At 54.9% G+C, this 16,869-nt stretch overlaps 6 protein-coding genes across 6 annotated transcripts; 2 read left to right on the top strand and 4 right to left on the bottom strand.

Annotated features, from left to right (window-relative positions):
• Window positions 1-310: 310 nt before the first annotated feature.
• Window positions 311-3,649, top strand: BDP81DRAFT_376064 (MCM2/3/5 family protein). The gene is made up of 3 exons (XM_060586731.1): window positions 311-680; window positions 746-3,185; window positions 3,248-3,649. Exons 1-3 carry the CDS (start codon window positions 403-405, stop codon window positions 3,389-3,391), a joined length of 2,862 nt encoding a protein of 953 aa, XP_060444097.1. The 5' UTR covers window positions 311-402; the 3' UTR covers window positions 3,392-3,649.
• Window positions 3,650-5,145: 1,496 nt separating this feature from the next.
• On the bottom strand, window positions 5,146-7,615 carry BDP81DRAFT_350546 (uncharacterized protein). The gene is made up of 5 exons (XM_060586201.1): window positions 7,235-7,615; window positions 5,955-7,162; window positions 5,731-5,898; window positions 5,663-5,677; window positions 5,146-5,602 (listed from the first exon to the last, which is right to left on the bottom strand). Exons 1-5 carry the CDS (start codon window positions 7,369-7,371, stop codon window positions 5,511-5,513), a joined length of 1,620 nt encoding a protein of 539 aa, XP_060444096.1. The 5' UTR covers window positions 7,372-7,615; the 3' UTR covers window positions 5,146-5,510.
• Window positions 7,616-7,812: 197 nt separating this feature from the next.
• BDP81DRAFT_38565 (DNA polymerase subunit Cdc27) lies at window positions 7,813-9,659 on the bottom strand. Its single transcript, XM_060586987.1, has 5 exons — window positions 9,500-9,659; window positions 9,389-9,444; window positions 9,012-9,333; window positions 8,222-8,960; window positions 7,813-8,168 (listed from the first exon to the last, which is right to left on the bottom strand). The coding sequence occupies exons 1-5, from the start codon at window positions 9,551-9,553 to the stop codon at window positions 7,996-7,998; spliced, it is 1,344 nt and encodes a 447-aa protein (XP_060444095.1). The 5' UTR covers window positions 9,554-9,659; the 3' UTR covers window positions 7,813-7,995.
• Window positions 9,660-10,083: 424 nt separating this feature from the next.
• Window positions 10,084-11,526, top strand: BDP81DRAFT_461737 (uncharacterized protein; the record flags this gene model as incomplete). The annotated part of the gene is made up of 2 exons (XM_060593810.1): window positions 10,084-10,615; window positions 10,682-11,526. The coding sequence occupies 2 exons, from the start codon at window positions 10,084-10,086 to the stop codon at window positions 11,524-11,526; spliced, it is 1,377 nt and encodes a 458-aa protein (XP_060444094.1).
• A 184-nt stretch (window positions 11,527-11,710) lies between these two features.
• BDP81DRAFT_322197 (Snf7 family protein) lies at window positions 11,711-13,232 on the bottom strand (the record flags this gene model as incomplete). Its single annotated transcript, XM_060584681.1, has 2 exons — window positions 11,711-13,091; window positions 13,183-13,232. 2 exons carry the CDS (start codon window positions 13,230-13,232, stop codon window positions 11,711-11,713), a joined length of 1,431 nt encoding a protein of 476 aa, XP_060444093.1.
• A 440-nt stretch (window positions 13,233-13,672) lies between these two features.
• On the bottom strand, window positions 13,673-16,772 carry BDP81DRAFT_429757 (putativeTRAPP complex protein TRS85). Its single transcript, XM_060590543.1, has one exon. The coding sequence runs from the start codon at window positions 16,334-16,336 to the stop codon at window positions 14,012-14,014; it is 2,325 nt and encodes a 774-aa protein (XP_060444092.1). The 5' UTR covers window positions 16,337-16,772; the 3' UTR covers window positions 13,673-14,011.
• Window positions 16,773-16,869: the final 97 nt, after the last annotated feature.

The raw sequence follows: 16,869 nt of genomic DNA, 5'->3' as shown, positions 1-16,869 counted from the left end.
ACACGAATCATTGATCGGTAAGACCTATTCATGTTCAATGGCGACAAGTACTCGAGGGACTGCGAAGCGCATCGCAAAGAATTGGTAGGCATGATGGTTGGTGTCCCGAAAAAGACTAGCGCAAAATGCAGTCAATTAAAGCCGTCGCGACAGCAACGCGGTCCCGACGCGACTTGTGCCCCTCACGCGATAAAATCAATTAAGACCCCTGAGCGAGTCTCCGCCTCCCCAATGCGAAAAAGGCTCCATCGCATCCCACCACCCAAAAGTCCCACCTCCGCCAAAAAAACAACATCCCGCATCTCTGCCTAGCAACCACCGCTTGCGCACTATCAAACCATTGTCGACTTGCGACTTCCCGAACGATTACACTCTACAGTCGCAACATAAAAGACATTAAACATGGCTCCCTCTAGCGACGCCGGCCTCTTAATGTCGGACGCCCCGTCCCGTTCGGCGGCTACCCCTAAGCGCTCCTTTATGCCTTCCTCCTCCGTCGGCGGCAGACCACGAGCGCCGCCCTCCGAAAGCATGGGCGCCCAGAGCGATGATGAGGCTGAGGGCTTCGCTGACGACCAGGTCCCTCGCGGATCAAGGATACCGGATGCTGCGAACATTCCCCGCGTGGAGGACAGAATTGGTCTCATGGTCCAGGACCATTTTGAGACCTTCATTGAGACGTGAGTCGCTTCTCTATCTTCTCTTGGATCTGTCGGGCAGTCATTCTAACCGCAGGCTTTTGTAGATTCGTTGAAGAACCGAGCTCTTCTGCCCCGCCGACATCCAGCGCTGCCACGACAGACAAGTATTATATTGCCCAGATTCACGGCATGAGGACATACCAGCTCTCGACATTCTACGTCGACTTCAACCACCTGACCACATTTACAAATGGAGAGCTAGGTGATGGTATCATGCGTGGTTACTATCGATTCCTTCCTTTTCTCACGGCCGCCCTACACAACATGATCGCCAAGTACGAGCCGCAGTACTTCCGCGAACATAGACAGCCGACATCCTCCAGCAACCCGACGAACTCCACCGCAAGCCAGCTTGGCTCTGCAAGCCAAACAGATATGGGTGAAAAGACGGCCAACCAGCAGACAGACAAGCTCTTCACCATCGCCTTCTACAACATGCCCCTAATCTCGAGAGTGCGCAGTCTTAGGTCGACCAACATTGGTCAGCTGCTCTCCATCTCTGGCACTGTCACGCGGACATCAGAAGTCCGCCCTGAGCTTTCGCTCGGCACATTTGTTTGCGAGGCCTGCAGAACGGTCGTTCCAAACGTTGAGCAGACTTTCAGATACACCGAACCCACCCAATGCCCCAACATGACTTGCCAGAACCGCCAAGCATGGCAGCTCGATATCCGTCACAGCACATTTGTGGACTGGCAGAAGGTGCGCATCCAAGAGAACAGCTCGGAAATCCCCACGGGAAGCATGCCGAGAACAATGGACGTCATCCAGCGTGGAGAGATTGTGGATCGGGCCAAGGCGGGAGAAAAGTGCATCTTCACAGGTGCACTTATCGTTGTGCCGGATGTCAGCCAAATGGGCCTGCCTGGTTTGAGGCCAAGCACCATTCGCGACGATAATCGTGCTGCTGGTGCTGATGCCGGCGGCGCTGGCGTCACTGGTCTCAAGGCTCTGGGTGTCCGCGATCTGACCTACCGCATGGCCTTCCTGGCGTGTATGGTCACTCCTGACACCTCAAATCTCGGCCAGACGGTGACCGGGCAGGTTGCAGATGTTATCAGCTCCATGACACAAAACAACGCCAACGACAACTCGGAATCAGTTGACGACCTTCAGGCTGCTGTCGTCGCTGGCTGGACCCCTGCCGAAATTGAAGAGCTGCGCCAGCTCGTAAGCGAGAAGAACCTTCTCGATCGCTTGGTGGCCTCTATAGCGCCAACTGTGTACGGCCATAACACGATCAAGAAGGGTATCCTGCTTCAGCTGTTGTCTGGCGTGCATAAAACCACCGCCGAGGGCATGGAGCTGAGAGGTGATATCAACATTTGCATTGTTGGTGACCCTTCCACATCCAAGTCTCAGTTCCTCAAGTACGTCTGTGGCTTTGCACCCCGCGCTGTCTACACCAGTGGTAAGGCTTCTTCTGCTGCTGGTCTTACAGCCGCTGTGGTTAAGGATGAGGAGACCGGAGACTTCACGATTGAGGCTGGTGCTCTGATGTTGGCAGACAATGGTATTTGCGCCATTGACGAGTTCGACAAGATGGACATTGCCGACCAAGTCGCCATCCACGAAGCCATGGAGCAGCAGACAATTTCTATAGCCAAGGCTGGTATCCAGGCTACCCTCAACGCCCGCACGTCTATTCTCGCCGCCGCTAACCCTGTTGGCGGCCGATACAACCGGAAGACTACCCTTCGCGCCAATATCAACATGAGCGCTCCCATCATGTCTCGTTTTGATCTCTTCTTCGTCGTTCTTGACGAGTGTAACGAGACCATCGACCGACATCTTGCCGAGCACATTGTCGGAATTCACCAGCTCCGCGATGAAGCTATCGAGCCCGAGTACAGCACCGAGATGATTCAGCGTTTCATTCGTTTCGCTCGCTGTTTCCGCCCAGAGTTCTCTCCGGAGGCCAAGGAGTTCCTTGTCGAGAAGTACAAGGAGCTCCGTGCCGACGATGCGCAGGGCGGCATTGGCAAGAACTCGTACCGTATCACTGTTCGTCAGCTGGAGAGTATGATCCGCTTGTCTGAGGCCATCGCCAAGGGTAGCTGCGAGGGTGTGATTACTCCCGACATGGTTGCTCAGGCCTTTGATTTACTCAGGCAGAGTATCATCTCTGTTGAGCACGACGACGTCGAAGTTGATGACGAGGCCCCCGAGGAAGGTGCGGCGCTGCTCCGTGCGGCTTCTGAAGCGGCTGGTCAGCCCGCCGATGACGAGATGGCCGTCGATAGACCAGAGGGCACGCCTGCGCCCGCCAGGGTCAAGCAGACTATTACATTTGAGAAGTACTCGAGCATGGTCAACTTGATTGTCGAGCACGTCAACGAAGCCGAGGCCGAGAACGGCGAGGGTGTTGAGGGCGAGGCGCTCGTCGAGTGGTACTTGGAGCAGAAGGAGGACGAGCTCAACAGCGTCGAGGAGCACGACTCCGAGAAGGCGTTGGCGAAGAAGGTTCTCAAGAGGATGGTCAAGGTATGTGGTGTCCCCGAGCTGAAAAATTCTTCCAGGGAACCAAGACTAATCCAGGTTTACAGGAAAACATCCTTATGGCTGTCCGCGGCCAAGGCCTGGCTGACGACGACGACGACGAGCCTGCCGAAGGCACTTCTTCTGGACCTGTGGAGCCGGCGACTATCGTTTATGTGTTGCACCCCAACTGCGCTGTCGAGGAGTTTTGAGTTGAGAGCGTTGTAGACCGAGTGCGTGAATGATCCTGATGAGAAACATAAAAAAGCTGAAAGCATTGTCTGCGCCATGTTGGACTTTTGTCTGTGAAGCCTTGGAGGGGAAAGGGTTGTAGAGCTTGGCTCATTTTATCCGGCTCGGGAGTTGAGGCGTTTGTGGCCGGTAGAGTAGGCCTGGCTTGTGAGCACATGGCATATAAGTAGTAGATGGGATGGAAGAAACCCGAATGATGAATCTTGACAACCGTCCACTGCATGCTGTTTTCGAGTCCGTGTACATGTTTCGTGAGGTGTCCCAGTGTTTGACCGAATGTTCAAGATGAAAGACGTAAGCTCTCCCACGATTGTCTCGGGGTGTTTGCCACCTCTCATACCATGGTACCAACCAGTTGAAAACGACATGGTCTCTATTCAGAAGCTAGACATTGTGTGCTGAGATCGGTATGATGGTTCATCTAGTCCAGAGACGACGCGGTGACGCATTGCAGGACTCGGAAAGGGACCTCGATGTGTGAGCAGAAGGTAAGTGCAAAATGCGGATTCGATCGAGGAGGTATATAAAGAAAGCTTGCCGTCCCATACACATCATTTCAGCTTGCGACATCCGACTCGTTCCTATGGAATAGGACGGAGGGATCGTGTCTCCCAAGTTCGAGGTCAGCCAGGTCTTCAACGACGTTGGCGTCGTCTAGGAAGTGATCCGCGACTTCGCACCACGAGGATGTGAAAGAACACTTGCGAACACCTCTCCCTCACCAGTCCTAACTATCGACGGCCTATTCAGACGTATACTCTCACAGAGATGAGCTTCGTTAACAACGAGGCACTATCTAGGAGATAAATCTAATGGGCTACCTTACTAAGAGCTAGACAATCTCCAAACGGGAATACGCTGATCGAAGACCAGCTATCGAGTCTATTTGGTTTTTCCCTCCTCGCACCTTCTTCACGAGGCTGCGCGGCCGGTTGCGACTTTATATACTAGCCGAGGCGCCGTGAGAGTAGGACCCGGGTCTATATAATTATCTTTTCTGGAGGCCGCTGTTCGATACCGAAGCAGAGCAACGCATACAATTTCGGATCGGCACCTACTGATGAGTTCGGTCCCATCTTGGGTCTCGAGGCCTCTGACCTGGTCGACGAGTTGCTTGAAGCCAGGGGTTTATTCAAAATGGAGACAAATGCATCCTCGAACCATGTTTTTCTACCCCTAGCTATAGTCGCCGGTTTATTCGGGGTAATATTTCTTAGCAGCGGCGAGGGAATGGGAATAGTGTTGGGAGATCTAGTGACAACTTGGCAGGAACACTACGTTTCCCACAACGTTAAAGCTGGTGCTAATTCGAAGTCAAACCCGAGAAGTCGAAATCCAACAGTGTGACTGACCACGAGAATGTCCGGCTCCAGACCCCCAATATCTTGTCCCGTCCCGCCTACTCAGATCTGCCTGGATTACTATTTACCGCGCCCGGCAGGAGATCCCTCTTTATACCGGAGGCGGAGCGGGAGGCAGAGCGGGAGGCAGAGCGGGAGGCAGAGAGCCGGAGGGAAGGGGGTATGAGAGCGGAATGGGACATTATAGCTAATGATGTAGTAGCAAGCAAGTTGGTTACGTAGGAATCATTAGCTCTCGACGTACAAGTCATCTCTCGAGAAACATCAAACGCGACATCAATTAGGTTGGCCAGACGAGGCTTAAGAAGACGGACTAGGGATTTGTAGTACGGTTCTGTTCACGCTCGTGACATGACGGATCTCCTGGGTATATTTATATTTAATCTAGGCTGAGCAGTACGTATGTGGTAAACCCGTCCAAGATAATCATCAGTCGAATAGAGAGTGGCTGGGACGACTGAATCGGTTGTAGCCCCGTTCCTAGCCATTCTTGAATTCACTGGAATGGAGACATCTGAGCCTGACTCTGCTTTCTGCTTTTCTTTTTTTCTGTTGCAACTTTTCTTCTTGGTCTTCAATCATCTGGCAACTCTTCGGAAATGGATATGATTCTATTGATGCAGTCGAGATGCCAGCCACCACCTCCCATGTTATGTCATGATCGGCTGATTAACCGTCCTCATACCCAACTCGCCATGCCGAAATTTCAACGCCACGTTTAGATGCTGTACGGCTTCGCGTCAGTAAAGATCAAATGAGGCTTCCGCTTGGCGAGGTCTAGAATCGTCTCGGCAAACACGCCGTTGGCCCCTATTGAAGGTTAGCATCACCATCCAAAATAGTATCAGAGTCGGCATTCTAGTATCTTACATGCGAACCAGCTTCCTGTATCATGTCGTTAGCGAGGCAACTGTTATAGCTGGCTTGGCAGTACTTACGGGTATAGGAAGAAATACGGCTGACGTCGACACTCTCGTGAACCAAGCCGAGTTTGGCAGAATTCAGGACCAAGTCAAGGCACTCTGTGATTTCCTGGTCATTTTCGGATGTCTGTGCCTGGATCAAAAGACTCATTGGCCAGGCATTGGAGAGCCCAATGTGCGGTCCTGGATGTTGTCAGCTATTCTCCTCTTGTCCTCTCGACGTTTCAAAACAGGCTCACCTCCAATTCCACGGAATGCAACACCCTCGAGGTAGTACGGATTGCCAGTCTTCTCCAAGAGCATCTTCCTGGTGTTCTTGTACGTCTGGTCGTCGGCAGGCAAGAACCCCATGAGAGGAAGTGCCAGCAGCGACGGGTAATTCGCATCATCCATGAGGATAGAGGAACCGTATCCGTCAATCTCGTACGCAAAGACATCTCCGTACTTGGCATGCTTGACAACGCCGTTGTTCCAAACACCATCAGCAATCGTCTGACTCCACTTGTCCACCGTCTGCGCGAGAACATCTTGGCCGGCCTCCTTGAGGAACGTCGCCGTGCGCTTCAGCTCCACAGCCATCATGGCGTTCGCCGGGATGAAGAAGCCGAGGATGGTAGCGTCGTCACTTGGCCGAAAGGCCGACCTCACAAGACCGGTGCCGTTGTTCAGGGGGTTGCCAACGCCCTTGAGGGCCAGCGTCTCGGTGCCCGCGTCCGTCTTACGCTGGAAGGTATACTCGTTCTTCTGGAAGCGGCCCGTCTCCGGATCAAACGTCGAGCGAGACTGTTCCTCCAGGACATTGAGCACCGTCTCGAGAGCCATATACCATCTCCCCGTCATGAAATCCTTGGACTCTGTGTGCTCATAAAAGTCGTTACCGAGCGCGAGGAAATGCGCCAGCGAATCCAGCTCGTACTTGCACTCAAACACAAACGAGGGCTCGTAGATGGGGTGCACCGTATCATCCTGCCCATTGTGACTCGACTGCAGGTTGGCAATCGGAGGGGGCTGGAACGCATTGCAGTACGGCGACTCGATGACGTACTCGGCCTGCGTGTTGATGGCGCCCAGGATCAGCTTGAAGATGGCGGGATCCTTCTTGGCCAGGGCCTGGTAGGGTGAAAGCTGGTTCGTGCTGTCGCGCAGCCACTCGGCAATGATGTCGCCCGTGATGATGAAGGACTGAGGTCCCTCCCATTTGCCCTCGTCGCGCATGCTACGGCCCTTGAGATCGACGAATCTAGTGTCGGTGCCATCGGTGTGGAACTTGACGGTGGTGTCTGTTGTGGAAGGGAAGGCGTTCTCGAATAGCCTGGCCAGGTCAGGGTCCTTCATTCGGGATGTGACGTCCTTGATGACCTTCTCGATGGCATCGGAGTGGAAAGTACGGCATCGTGGATCGGGTCGTTGGTAGGGCAGGCCAAGGGGGCCTTCGCTCAGGGGTTTACTGGAGAAGCACAGTCTTAGCATTGGTCCGTGGTCTCAAGAGGAGAGGCCAAGGCTAGAGTAGCAAACTCACTGGGGATATGTAGAGTACTGCGCATAGTTTGGACATGCTTCGCGATCCTCGCCCGTCAGAGGTTCTTGCGCCGCGTAGGTCTGGCCGACCAGCAAACCCAAGGGCAGGAGCAGGTCGAATACTGTGCGTAAGGACATGGCTACGAAAGCAATGTGGCCTGGCAGGCAAGGGACGAGAGGAAACAGAACGACAAAATTGAGTCTATGTCCGCATGGGTATCAATCGCCGAGAAACGTTTTGCGCAGTCCAGAGAGCGTGGGGTTCCAGGAACAGAAACAAAAAAGCGATCGTGTTACGAAGCAATGTGCGACGTTGGATTGACGCGGAAAATAGGACGAGCTCCCTGCCAGCCAGGTGTCCGCTGCGTCTTTTGGGGGATGCCGCAGCGTCACTGTGGTCCCTTGCAGGAGCTCTGACCGGGGGTTGCGTATTTTAGCGTCGCATCTTGACGACTCGGGCCCACTGCGGGGTGACGCGGGGCGACCTCCGGGCGTCCGTGCCGCTCCCGGGCCGGCGGCCTTTCTCCTAGTGCTAGGTGCTTCAACCTCTTATGATTGAGAGACAATAATTGCTGGCACTTCAAGTCAACATCAAGTCTATTGGTAGCACAATTGTTGAACAAGTCGCGGATATCTGCATGTGACAGCTTGATTTACTCTGAGACTCCATGGCTGTTCTATTAGACGGCGCTTCCCTTCCGTTCCTCATGCAACGTGTCAATCATGCCTTAAAATATTAATCCCCAACGAATCCCACAGCAATCACTTCTTGGAGAAGAAGGACATGATGTTGCCTTGTCCCTTGGGAGCAGGCTTCTTCGGCTTCGCAGCTTGGCTTCCTGAACTTGGCGCAGATGAAGTCTTGGCCACCTTTGCGGGCGGCGGGGGTGCCTCGTCTTCAGAGAACTCTTCCCAAGTAGGTTCCTGAATAGTAACTAATAGACTGGTGTTAGTTTTGGAAAGAGAAAAGAAAGATTGCCAAACTTACCGAGGTAGCCCTGATCGTCCATGATCTGCTTCTTCTTCATGACTCTCCGCTTGCCACGCCTGCGGCCGTCGCCGGCGCTAGAGACGACTTCCGCTGGTTCGGGCTTCGCTTCCGGCTCGGGAGCCTCCTCCATCGGCTCATCCATCGGCCCCTCCTCATCTTTCTCTTCGGGCTCTTCGTCTTCCTCGCTCTCCTCCATCATCATCTTCAGCTCAGCCTCGCGGTCCTTTCGTGACTTTCTTCCAGAGTTGGCCGGGGCCTTTGCTGCGGGAATGTCCTCGTCGTCATCCTCGCCATCATCAGATAATACGGGTGTCTCGACGGGTGCTGGTTTCGGGGCCTCTTTCGGCTTGCTTGCTGCCTTGGCTGCGGCTTTGGCGAACATTCCTGAAATACCAGACGATCCACTCTTCTTCAACGCTGGTGGTGCCGCGCCCTTCTTCGTTGTTGCGGTGGAAGTGGGGGTTTCTTTGGTTTCCGTCTTGGTCTCCTGCTTGACAGGCACCTCTGTCTTGGGTTCAGGGGCTGCGGGCTTGGCTGCAGATGGTGCTGCTTCCTTCTTGATGGGCTTGGCCGCTGGTGCCGCGGCAGCAGGTGTAGGTACAGGCCCTCTGCCCTGGCGGGTACGCTTGCGGACATTGGGGTTGGTGATGGTGCCATATGTCTCTGCCATGGATGCGCTCTCATTCGTCGCTTGTTCCTTGATTTGTTGATGAACGTCTGCTAGGAGTTGCAGATCCTGTAGCACTGCTTAGTAGTGTTGCGAGACCCATAGAGGGAGAGAACTTACCCTGGTGGGATGTCTCGCCAGACTGTAGATATGGAATGAGGAAACCTCTTCGTAAGTGGCTAGAGTCTCTAAAGAAAGATCAGTAACAGCAAGAGGAAAGACATGAGTGTTCCAATTACCCTTCAGGAGGTCGCCAGGGACAAGGGACATGGAGTGGGTGACAACATCTTCGGAAGCTTCGACATCAGGGGGCAAACTGGTCATCTCAACATCGCCATCATCTTGGACCTTTTGTACTGTCTGAGTACCGTAGATCAGATAGGTTGCATGGATTGTACCAGGGCGCATTCCGTTTTGTGAACGATGGAAGTCATAGAGCATTCTGTCAAAAGGTCAGTAGTTGAACTAGCCAATGAGTCAAGGCTTGAAGAACCGACCCCTTTGCTGTGTTGACATGGACTTTGAGTGCCCTGCTGAGGCTCCGATATGTGACCTGGAGAATATGTGAGTACCAATTCGACGTTCGCCATGGGGATATTGTAGCTTACAATTTTCTCCTCACTCAGGATCTGGTCCGCCAGATACTTTTTGTGTTCGTCCATGGTGAAGTAGTCCGTTTGCTCTCCCAATAGACTGTGAAGTGACCCAAGGCTAAGTGATTGAAGCTCGTAGAGGAACAAGGTGACAGCTTCTGCAGGGAGTTGTCACGATGATTCCTTGTGAGAAAGGTACGAGGTGGTGAGGGAGCTGCCTTGGGAGACGCGTCGGGCAAGACAACGACGCGACCCCACTCTTTCCTTCTTAATTGATTTTCTGTGCACACCCCCCTGCTGCAGCCATTCAGACGAGGGCGATTGGTGAAGTTATCCACTAATTCTACACCCCCCGGTCTTTGAATCCCTGACACCTTCCCATGGAGCGCGCCACTCGACGCGACTTTCCCATCCTCCCAAAAAGTTCATTGAAGCCTTTTGCCTGTGGACATCCTTGTTTCTATTGTTCGAGGCCTTCACCCACATCGCCAGCTCAGGCACCCAAAGACTTTCCAAGCGATCTGTGCCTCGAAAGTTCTGATCGCCAGCGCCGAACACATTCATCCTCATTTCTGTCACGAATCCACCAGCCACCCATAATGGCAGACAACTTCGAGGATGTTCCCGACTCAACGGATTGGCTCTCTACACCCCTCCCCGCCCTCTCAGCAGTCGAAGCCTCCTTACGATGCCAGGTCTGCAAAGATTTCTTCAAGACACCAATGGTAACATCATGCTGCCACACCTTTTGCTCCCTCTGCATTCGTCGCGCCTTGTCCAACGACGGCAAGTGCCCTCTCTGTCGGGCCTCGGACCAGGAGCTGAAGTTGAGGAGTAATTGGTCTCTCGAGGAGGTTGTCGATTCCTTCGTCAAGGCCAGAAAGGACACACTACACTTTGCAAGGACGGCGGGCCAGGATGACCAGCGAGAACCTAATGGCAGTGCGGGCAAGAGAAGGCTGGCTGAGGAAAGCGGCGAGCAACAGCCGGAGACCAAGCGCCTTAGGAGTTCGGCGAGGCTCAGCAGGACGAGATCTGGACAGGCTGCAGCCGCGCCGGTGCATGACGTCGATGAAGTCGACGAGATCGAGGAAGTAGAAGAGGATGACGAGTCAGAGGACGCAGATTTTGGTAAGCCATCGCTCTCCTTTACGAGGTACCTCACTTGACCAACCCTCTAACACATCTTCGTCCCAGCTCCCGAGGACGGCCTCGTTCCATGCCCCATATGCAGCACCCGCATGAAAGAAGCCCAAGTCTTCCGCCATCTCGACACCTGCGACGGCTCAAAACCACCACCACAACAACCCGCCCCAGCTCGCGCAAGCGCAAGCCGAACCCCGACACCAAACACACCCGCCCGTGGCAGCAGCGGCCTCAGCAGACCGCACCCAGCCCCCGAACGCCTCCCCGCCCTCGCCTACTCAATGCTCAAGGACGTCGCCCTCCGCAAAAAGATGTCGGACCTCGGCCTCGCCGTTACAGGCGGCCGCGTCCAACTAGAGAAGAGACACAAGGAATGGGTGACGTTATGGAACGCAAACTGCGACTCGGCGCGACCGAAGCGGAGGACGGAGTTGCTGCATGACCTTGATGTGTGGGAGCGCACACAGGGCTCCAAGGCGGCGATGTTTGTGAAACCCGGGGTCGCGGTGAAAGACAAGGAATTCGATGGCGTCGCGTGGGCTGCCAAGCATGATACTTCCTTCAAGGACTTGATTACAAATGCGCGCAAGTCGAGGGCACAAGCGACGCCCAAGAGCGAGGAGACGGCGACACCAAAGGCGGAAGATGGGTTGGCTGCTTCAACAGAGCCGAATGCCTTCAAGGTGGATTTGGAAAGGGATGGCGCAGCGGTGATCGATCTGACGGAGCAGCCGGCAGATGCTCTCAGAGAAGGCGAGCCAGAGGATGCCCCCCCGGGATCCATGATGCAGGTTGATGATCCAACGCCCAAACCTCAGGTGATCCCAGCATCGACATATTACTTACAGGACGGCTTCTCAGAGCCGCAGATACCCAACACTCAGGAGGCGCGGTGAAATCCCTACGTGGTAGTTGCATGACACAGCGCTTTCTTCCTTACTATACCCTGCCGACTGTAAGATATACAGACTTTGCTTTAATACAAAACCAGCAAAAGAAACGCCGTCATCTAACCCTCCCAAAAGGCTCATTAATACAAATGCGTGACGTGACGCCAACGTGATGTGATGCCCGCCCTTTTCACTGCGCAGGCATAGGCTCCTCCCGCACCCTCTCCTCAAGCCCCATCCTCTCCAAGCTCTCCGCCGTCTCCCCCGTCGGCGACTTGGCCCCCTGCCTCTCAACAGGCTCCTTCACAGGCGCCTTCAAACCATCCATCTCCACCTCAAGCCTCTTCCTCGTCTCCTCAGCCTCCCTCTCCTCCCTCGCCTCCCTCTCCTTGCGTTCCGCCGCCTCAATCTTCTCCCTCTCCTCCCGCTCCATAGCCTCAAGCTCCTCATCAACCTCAAACTCATCCACCACAGGCGCAGCCCCAGCCTCGGAGATAATCTTGCCCACCTCATCCACCTCACCCATCTGCTCCCTCAACCTATCCACCACATCCCCAACCCGATCCGCCCCGCCAACCTTCTCATTAAGCCCCTTGAGCGCACCCGCGCTCGCCTCCATGACGCTGACGAGCTGCACATTATCCCGCGCCTCTTGTATCCTACCCGCCACGTCCTCGAGCTGATTCAGCGTCGCAAAGCGCTTCTCGAGCGACGCCTCGGTCATCTTTTTCGACTTCAGCGCCGCCAGCGCAGCGACCTTGTTCTTCTTGGTCACGGCGTCCTTGGCCGTCGCCGTGAGCTCGTCCACGCGCGCCGTGAGGAGTGTCGTCTGCTGCTTCATGTCGGCAATGAGTTCCTTTAGCGACGAGACGGCGGCGTCTTCCTCTGTGATCGTCGTCTCGTCCTCGTCTGTGCTCGAACCCCTGATCTTGACCACCTTGCCGTCGTACATGACAATCCCCTTGTCCCGTGACAAAAATATGAGCAGGATATCGACGTCCGTCTCGGATAACCTCCGATCCTGCACCAACGCATCCGCAAACGTCTTTTGGAAATGTGTCTTCGTATACGTCCTGTCGAACCTTGAGTCCGCAGCGGTAACCCTCTCCGCAAGACTCTTCGCCGTCGTCTCGACATTCCTCAACACCACAAACCGCCCCTTTGGAACCGTATCCTCGCCCGACGTCGACCTTCCCACCCCTCCAAACAACTGCCCCGCCGCCCACGAGACCACGCTCCACGGAACCTGCGCCCACGTCTTGCCCGCGTAAATGCTTTCTTTCGCCTTGGTAAACTCGTTGAGCGGGTACAAGTCCTTGTCGGCGACAGCTTCCCTCACAACGGTGCCGAGCGCGAGCGGGCGACCGAATTGTTTGCTTTCGAGGGACCGGACGAGCTGCTCGTCGACGTTGACCACTAACAAATTCGGCGCCGAGAGCTGTGATGCGATGCGGCCTTCCCATGCTGCGCGGGCGAGGGCCTGGCGCCAGGCGCTGACGTTGGCTTGGAAGCCGTCTGGGTTGAGGGTTCGTTGGGGGCGGAAGTCGGAGTAGAGGGCTGGCAAACGGGCTCTGGGTAGGCATGGAGGTTAGTATTTGGCTGTAGGTCGGGGCTTGAGGGGATATAGATGGGTATGTGGGTATGAGGGAGGGGGAAACATACTTGCGAAAGTTTTGGTCGCGTTCGACGAGGAAGTCGGCGAGTTCTCCCATCTTGGGCCGAGTGACGTCGGGGTCTGTCGATAGCTTTTCGCTCTCAGGTCTGTTGGAGAGGTATCTATCTACCTGCGTTTCGACCTCGGGTCGGCTGGGAGGGGAGTTTTCGTCAAAGAGCCCAAGGGAAGAGAATGAGAAAGAGAGATTTCGAACGGGCAAAGGAAAAGGCCAATCTAAGTATGGGTAAATCAACACCGTCGTGTTCCACGAGACCTAGAATCTTCCCGATGAGCCAAAAGGAAGCAATCATGGAAGGTGCAGTTGCTTTGGCGGGACAGTGGGGGAAGCTGCCTTATCGGCGCGGGTTCAGCAGTGTCTTTCTCCTATCGGTTGCTGGTGAGATCACTGCTGGGTCCAAGGGTCGGTCCCTGGGCCGTGACAAGTGTGTCCAGGCGCCTGACCTCGAGCAGGGGCTGACGCAGGTACGTACTGCACTACCATAGAAAAGTAAGGTAGCTTCCATTCTATAAAGTAGGGAAGTAGAAACGATGACTTCTAGATCTATGGATTAGTATATTTATGAAAGTTCAAATTGGGACCGAGAAAAAAGAATTCCAGAGAACAGACCAGCTTTTTCACAAGTTGCCTTACTTCGTCTGTATTATACCAAAGGGTTCACCTTGGTGAAAGAGACGAACAATCACAAGAACAATAATGTTCCAAGTGGCAGGGAGAACTGGTGTAAATGCTATTAATCCGCTTCGTAAACCCATCTACTAATCACTTCATCCGCCCATCACTGCACTGCCGCCACTCTCACCACCGCCCAAGTCGTGTTAGCCAAACTCGTCTTGCGCCGATACATCCCCCTTCTCCCTGACAGGGGATGTGGCTCCTTGCAACGGCGCAGTCTCCAGGCTTGCGACAGGTGGCCCTCCACGGCCCATCATGCTTGTCCTCCTTGACCTGAAATCCATAGTCTCGCTCTCCTCGACAAAAACCTCCTCCACATCTTGCGATGGTGACTCGTCGCCTCCAGTTCCGTCATCCACGTCGAGCTTCTCATCCAGCTGATGCTGTAGGCCGGCCACGAACTCGTTGGCAAGGCTGAACTTGGAGACGCCATTTTCGTGTGGGAGCTCCGAGTAGATCCGAGAGGCTTCGTTGAGACATCGCTGGGACTGGATGTACTTTTGTTGCAGGTCCCATGCCTCGCCGCCGAGGATACACCACATGGCCGATTTTCTCTTCCGATGGCCCCATGAGCCGGAGCCAACGCCAGGTTTCGAGGCGTAGCAGACGGCAAGCCGCTCCTTCATGAGGGCGTCGCCGACAGGACCGAGGATCTTGGAGTCGAGGAGCCGGATGCCCCATCTTACAGCGTCATCGACGCTACTGCCGCCCCTAAGTCGCAGCAGCTCGATGCCGAGCGTCAAGGATCTCAGTGCGCCAAAGGGTGAGCTACAACGTGTGTAGTAAGAGTAAAAGGCGGCTTCTAACATCTGGTCGATCGTCTCGGCGCGGGACTTGGAGGGCAGGTTTTGCGGCATGATGAGGAGACTGGCGGCGGCCATCTCGTTGGCTGCCGCGTGATACTTCCAGGCCTTTGCGTCGCTAAAGTCGGACCTCAGGAGATCATATGTTGAGTGTGCTAGTTTCCAGTCTCTGAGCATAAAGGCGAAATCGGCTAGCTTCCGCATGATAGCTTCTGATGCATCTGGTCGGTAGAATCCGAGCGCGTCATATGCGCTCGATGACCCGCTGCCTCCCACGACGGAATTTCTCGAGCTGCTGCCGAAGCCTCCCCATTTCCGCGACAGATTCATGAACCTTCCCGTGATGCCCCTCCTACGAGATGCGACTTGGTCATTCCACAGCGACACATGGCGCTCCATGGTAGGTATGATAGACTGCGTCACCATTTCTCTCACAAAAGTGCGGATCGCCGTGGCATCCGACTCGAAGATGTATCTTGTCGGGTCCTCAAAGTCTTCTCGTTCTTCGCTGTTTCGAATGTCCCTGAGTTCTTCGGCTGCCGACATCCAATCGCTCCGCGGCAGGGGTATGCTATCGTCGTCGGTCTCTGCGCTCTGCGTGCTTCTCAACCGTAGCAAATGGCAGTGTAGGCCGAGATGACGCTTCATCTGGTCGAACAGAGCCAGTGACCGGGTGATGTCATCGCGCTCTTCATCGTGCACCAAAACGTAGTATCGAAGGTAGTCTCCGTCTACCCACACCGGCAGTCTGTTCTCCCCGGTGCTTGTGTCGTTGTATAACTTGCGCAAGTCTTCTATCGGCGATGGACTCCGCGAGCTGATGGCAATCACGCAGGCCACTGGGTGTGCAAAAGTCTCGTGAGGTGACACGGGTATGCCCGACAACAGTCTCCGCAGGTATAATGAGTAGTAGGGCGAAGTGGCCTCCACATCCAGACCCTGTCTCGTCAATCCGTGGTGCGGGGTGTTGAGAAATGACTCTTCGGCGTAAGACAGATGGCTGTTCACCACGGCTTCGACGTCGTCGTAGTGGTTCCTCGATTTTGAGACAGATCCGCCTTGTCCGTTAGTCGCCGCAGATGCCGTGCCTTGCGAGGCGCTCGAATCAGGCTGCTCAATATTGTCCCCAAACTTGGTGAACCGAATGGAATAGTCCTCCCACGACCTGCTCGCACCGTTGCTGTCTCTGATGGTGACCTTGCCCTGCACCTGTTCTCCAAATGGGCGCAGGAGCTCCCATAGTCCGTTCTTGAATCCCTTGTCGCTCACGAGCTCCTCGGTATCTGGCGAGGCGTAAATCGCAACATGCGGAACGTAGGCTTTCATGATCAAATTGCGCGGGTCGCCGGGGCTGTCGGAAGCATTCTCGATGAGCGAGTGAGCTGCTGGTCCGCCAAAGATGGAGCCAGACATTGTGCTGCGGGCGGGCGAGCCTCGTCCCATGGGAGACCCCGATCGTGATCCGGGAGGCGTCAGAGTGGAAGCGAAGAGCGGCGCGACAGAGGGATTGGATCTTCGGTACGGCAAGGTGACCTCGGATTGTGCCAGCGGGTGGCCTTCGGGTACAGACTGCCTCTTGGGCGGTCTCCCAGTCGAGGTGGCCATGGGCATGGCAGGGAGCGACTCGATTGGCATGGCCGAGGCCTCATTGTCCGGGGACTGCATGATCAAGGCTGCGTGAGGTATATCAGTCGGAAAGGACCGATACCCTGTGCCTTGATCCTGTCAGATGAGTAAAAGCCAGTGGCCTAAGTGTCGGACTTTGCGTGGTGTTGGAGCATTCGTAACTCCGCCCGGTGGCTTTTGGCGTCGTAATTATTAGAGGGCTCGGCGGTGGTTCGCAAGGAATGAACGAATGTTTCGGCACAGTCTCAGGACTTTTGAGAAGAGGTCAGCAAATATGAGGTGTGTGACGCAGGAGAGAAAAAGATGGCGTACAAAGACTGGCCTCGCGACGATGCCACAGTTGTACGCTGCAGCGGGCCAATTTACAAGCCAGAAAGCCGTCATTGTCAGGTTCCATTCGCGCAATGGAAGAGAGACTGAGAGACTACTCGACCCTCCGATAAGTAACTAGCGCCCCGTCACATGCACGTCCATTCGTGGAAGGAACGGGGGAAAGTGGGGGGAACCCTTGTCGGTCCGCGGCCCCTGCTTTTCTGGTCCTCGTCCATCAAGGTCCGTGCATCTTTTTGATG

Source organism: Colletotrichum phormii, assembly GCF_030913505.1.
Source record: "Colletotrichum phormii strain CBS 102054 chromosome Unknown BDP81scaffold_12, whole genome shotgun sequence".
In the NCBI taxonomy this organism is placed as follows: domain Eukaryota; kingdom Fungi; phylum Ascomycota; class Sordariomycetes; order Glomerellales; family Glomerellaceae; genus Colletotrichum; species Colletotrichum phormii.
The sequence above is the reverse complement of the archived record's forward strand: the minus strand, read 5'-3'. Positions and strand labels throughout refer to the sequence as shown.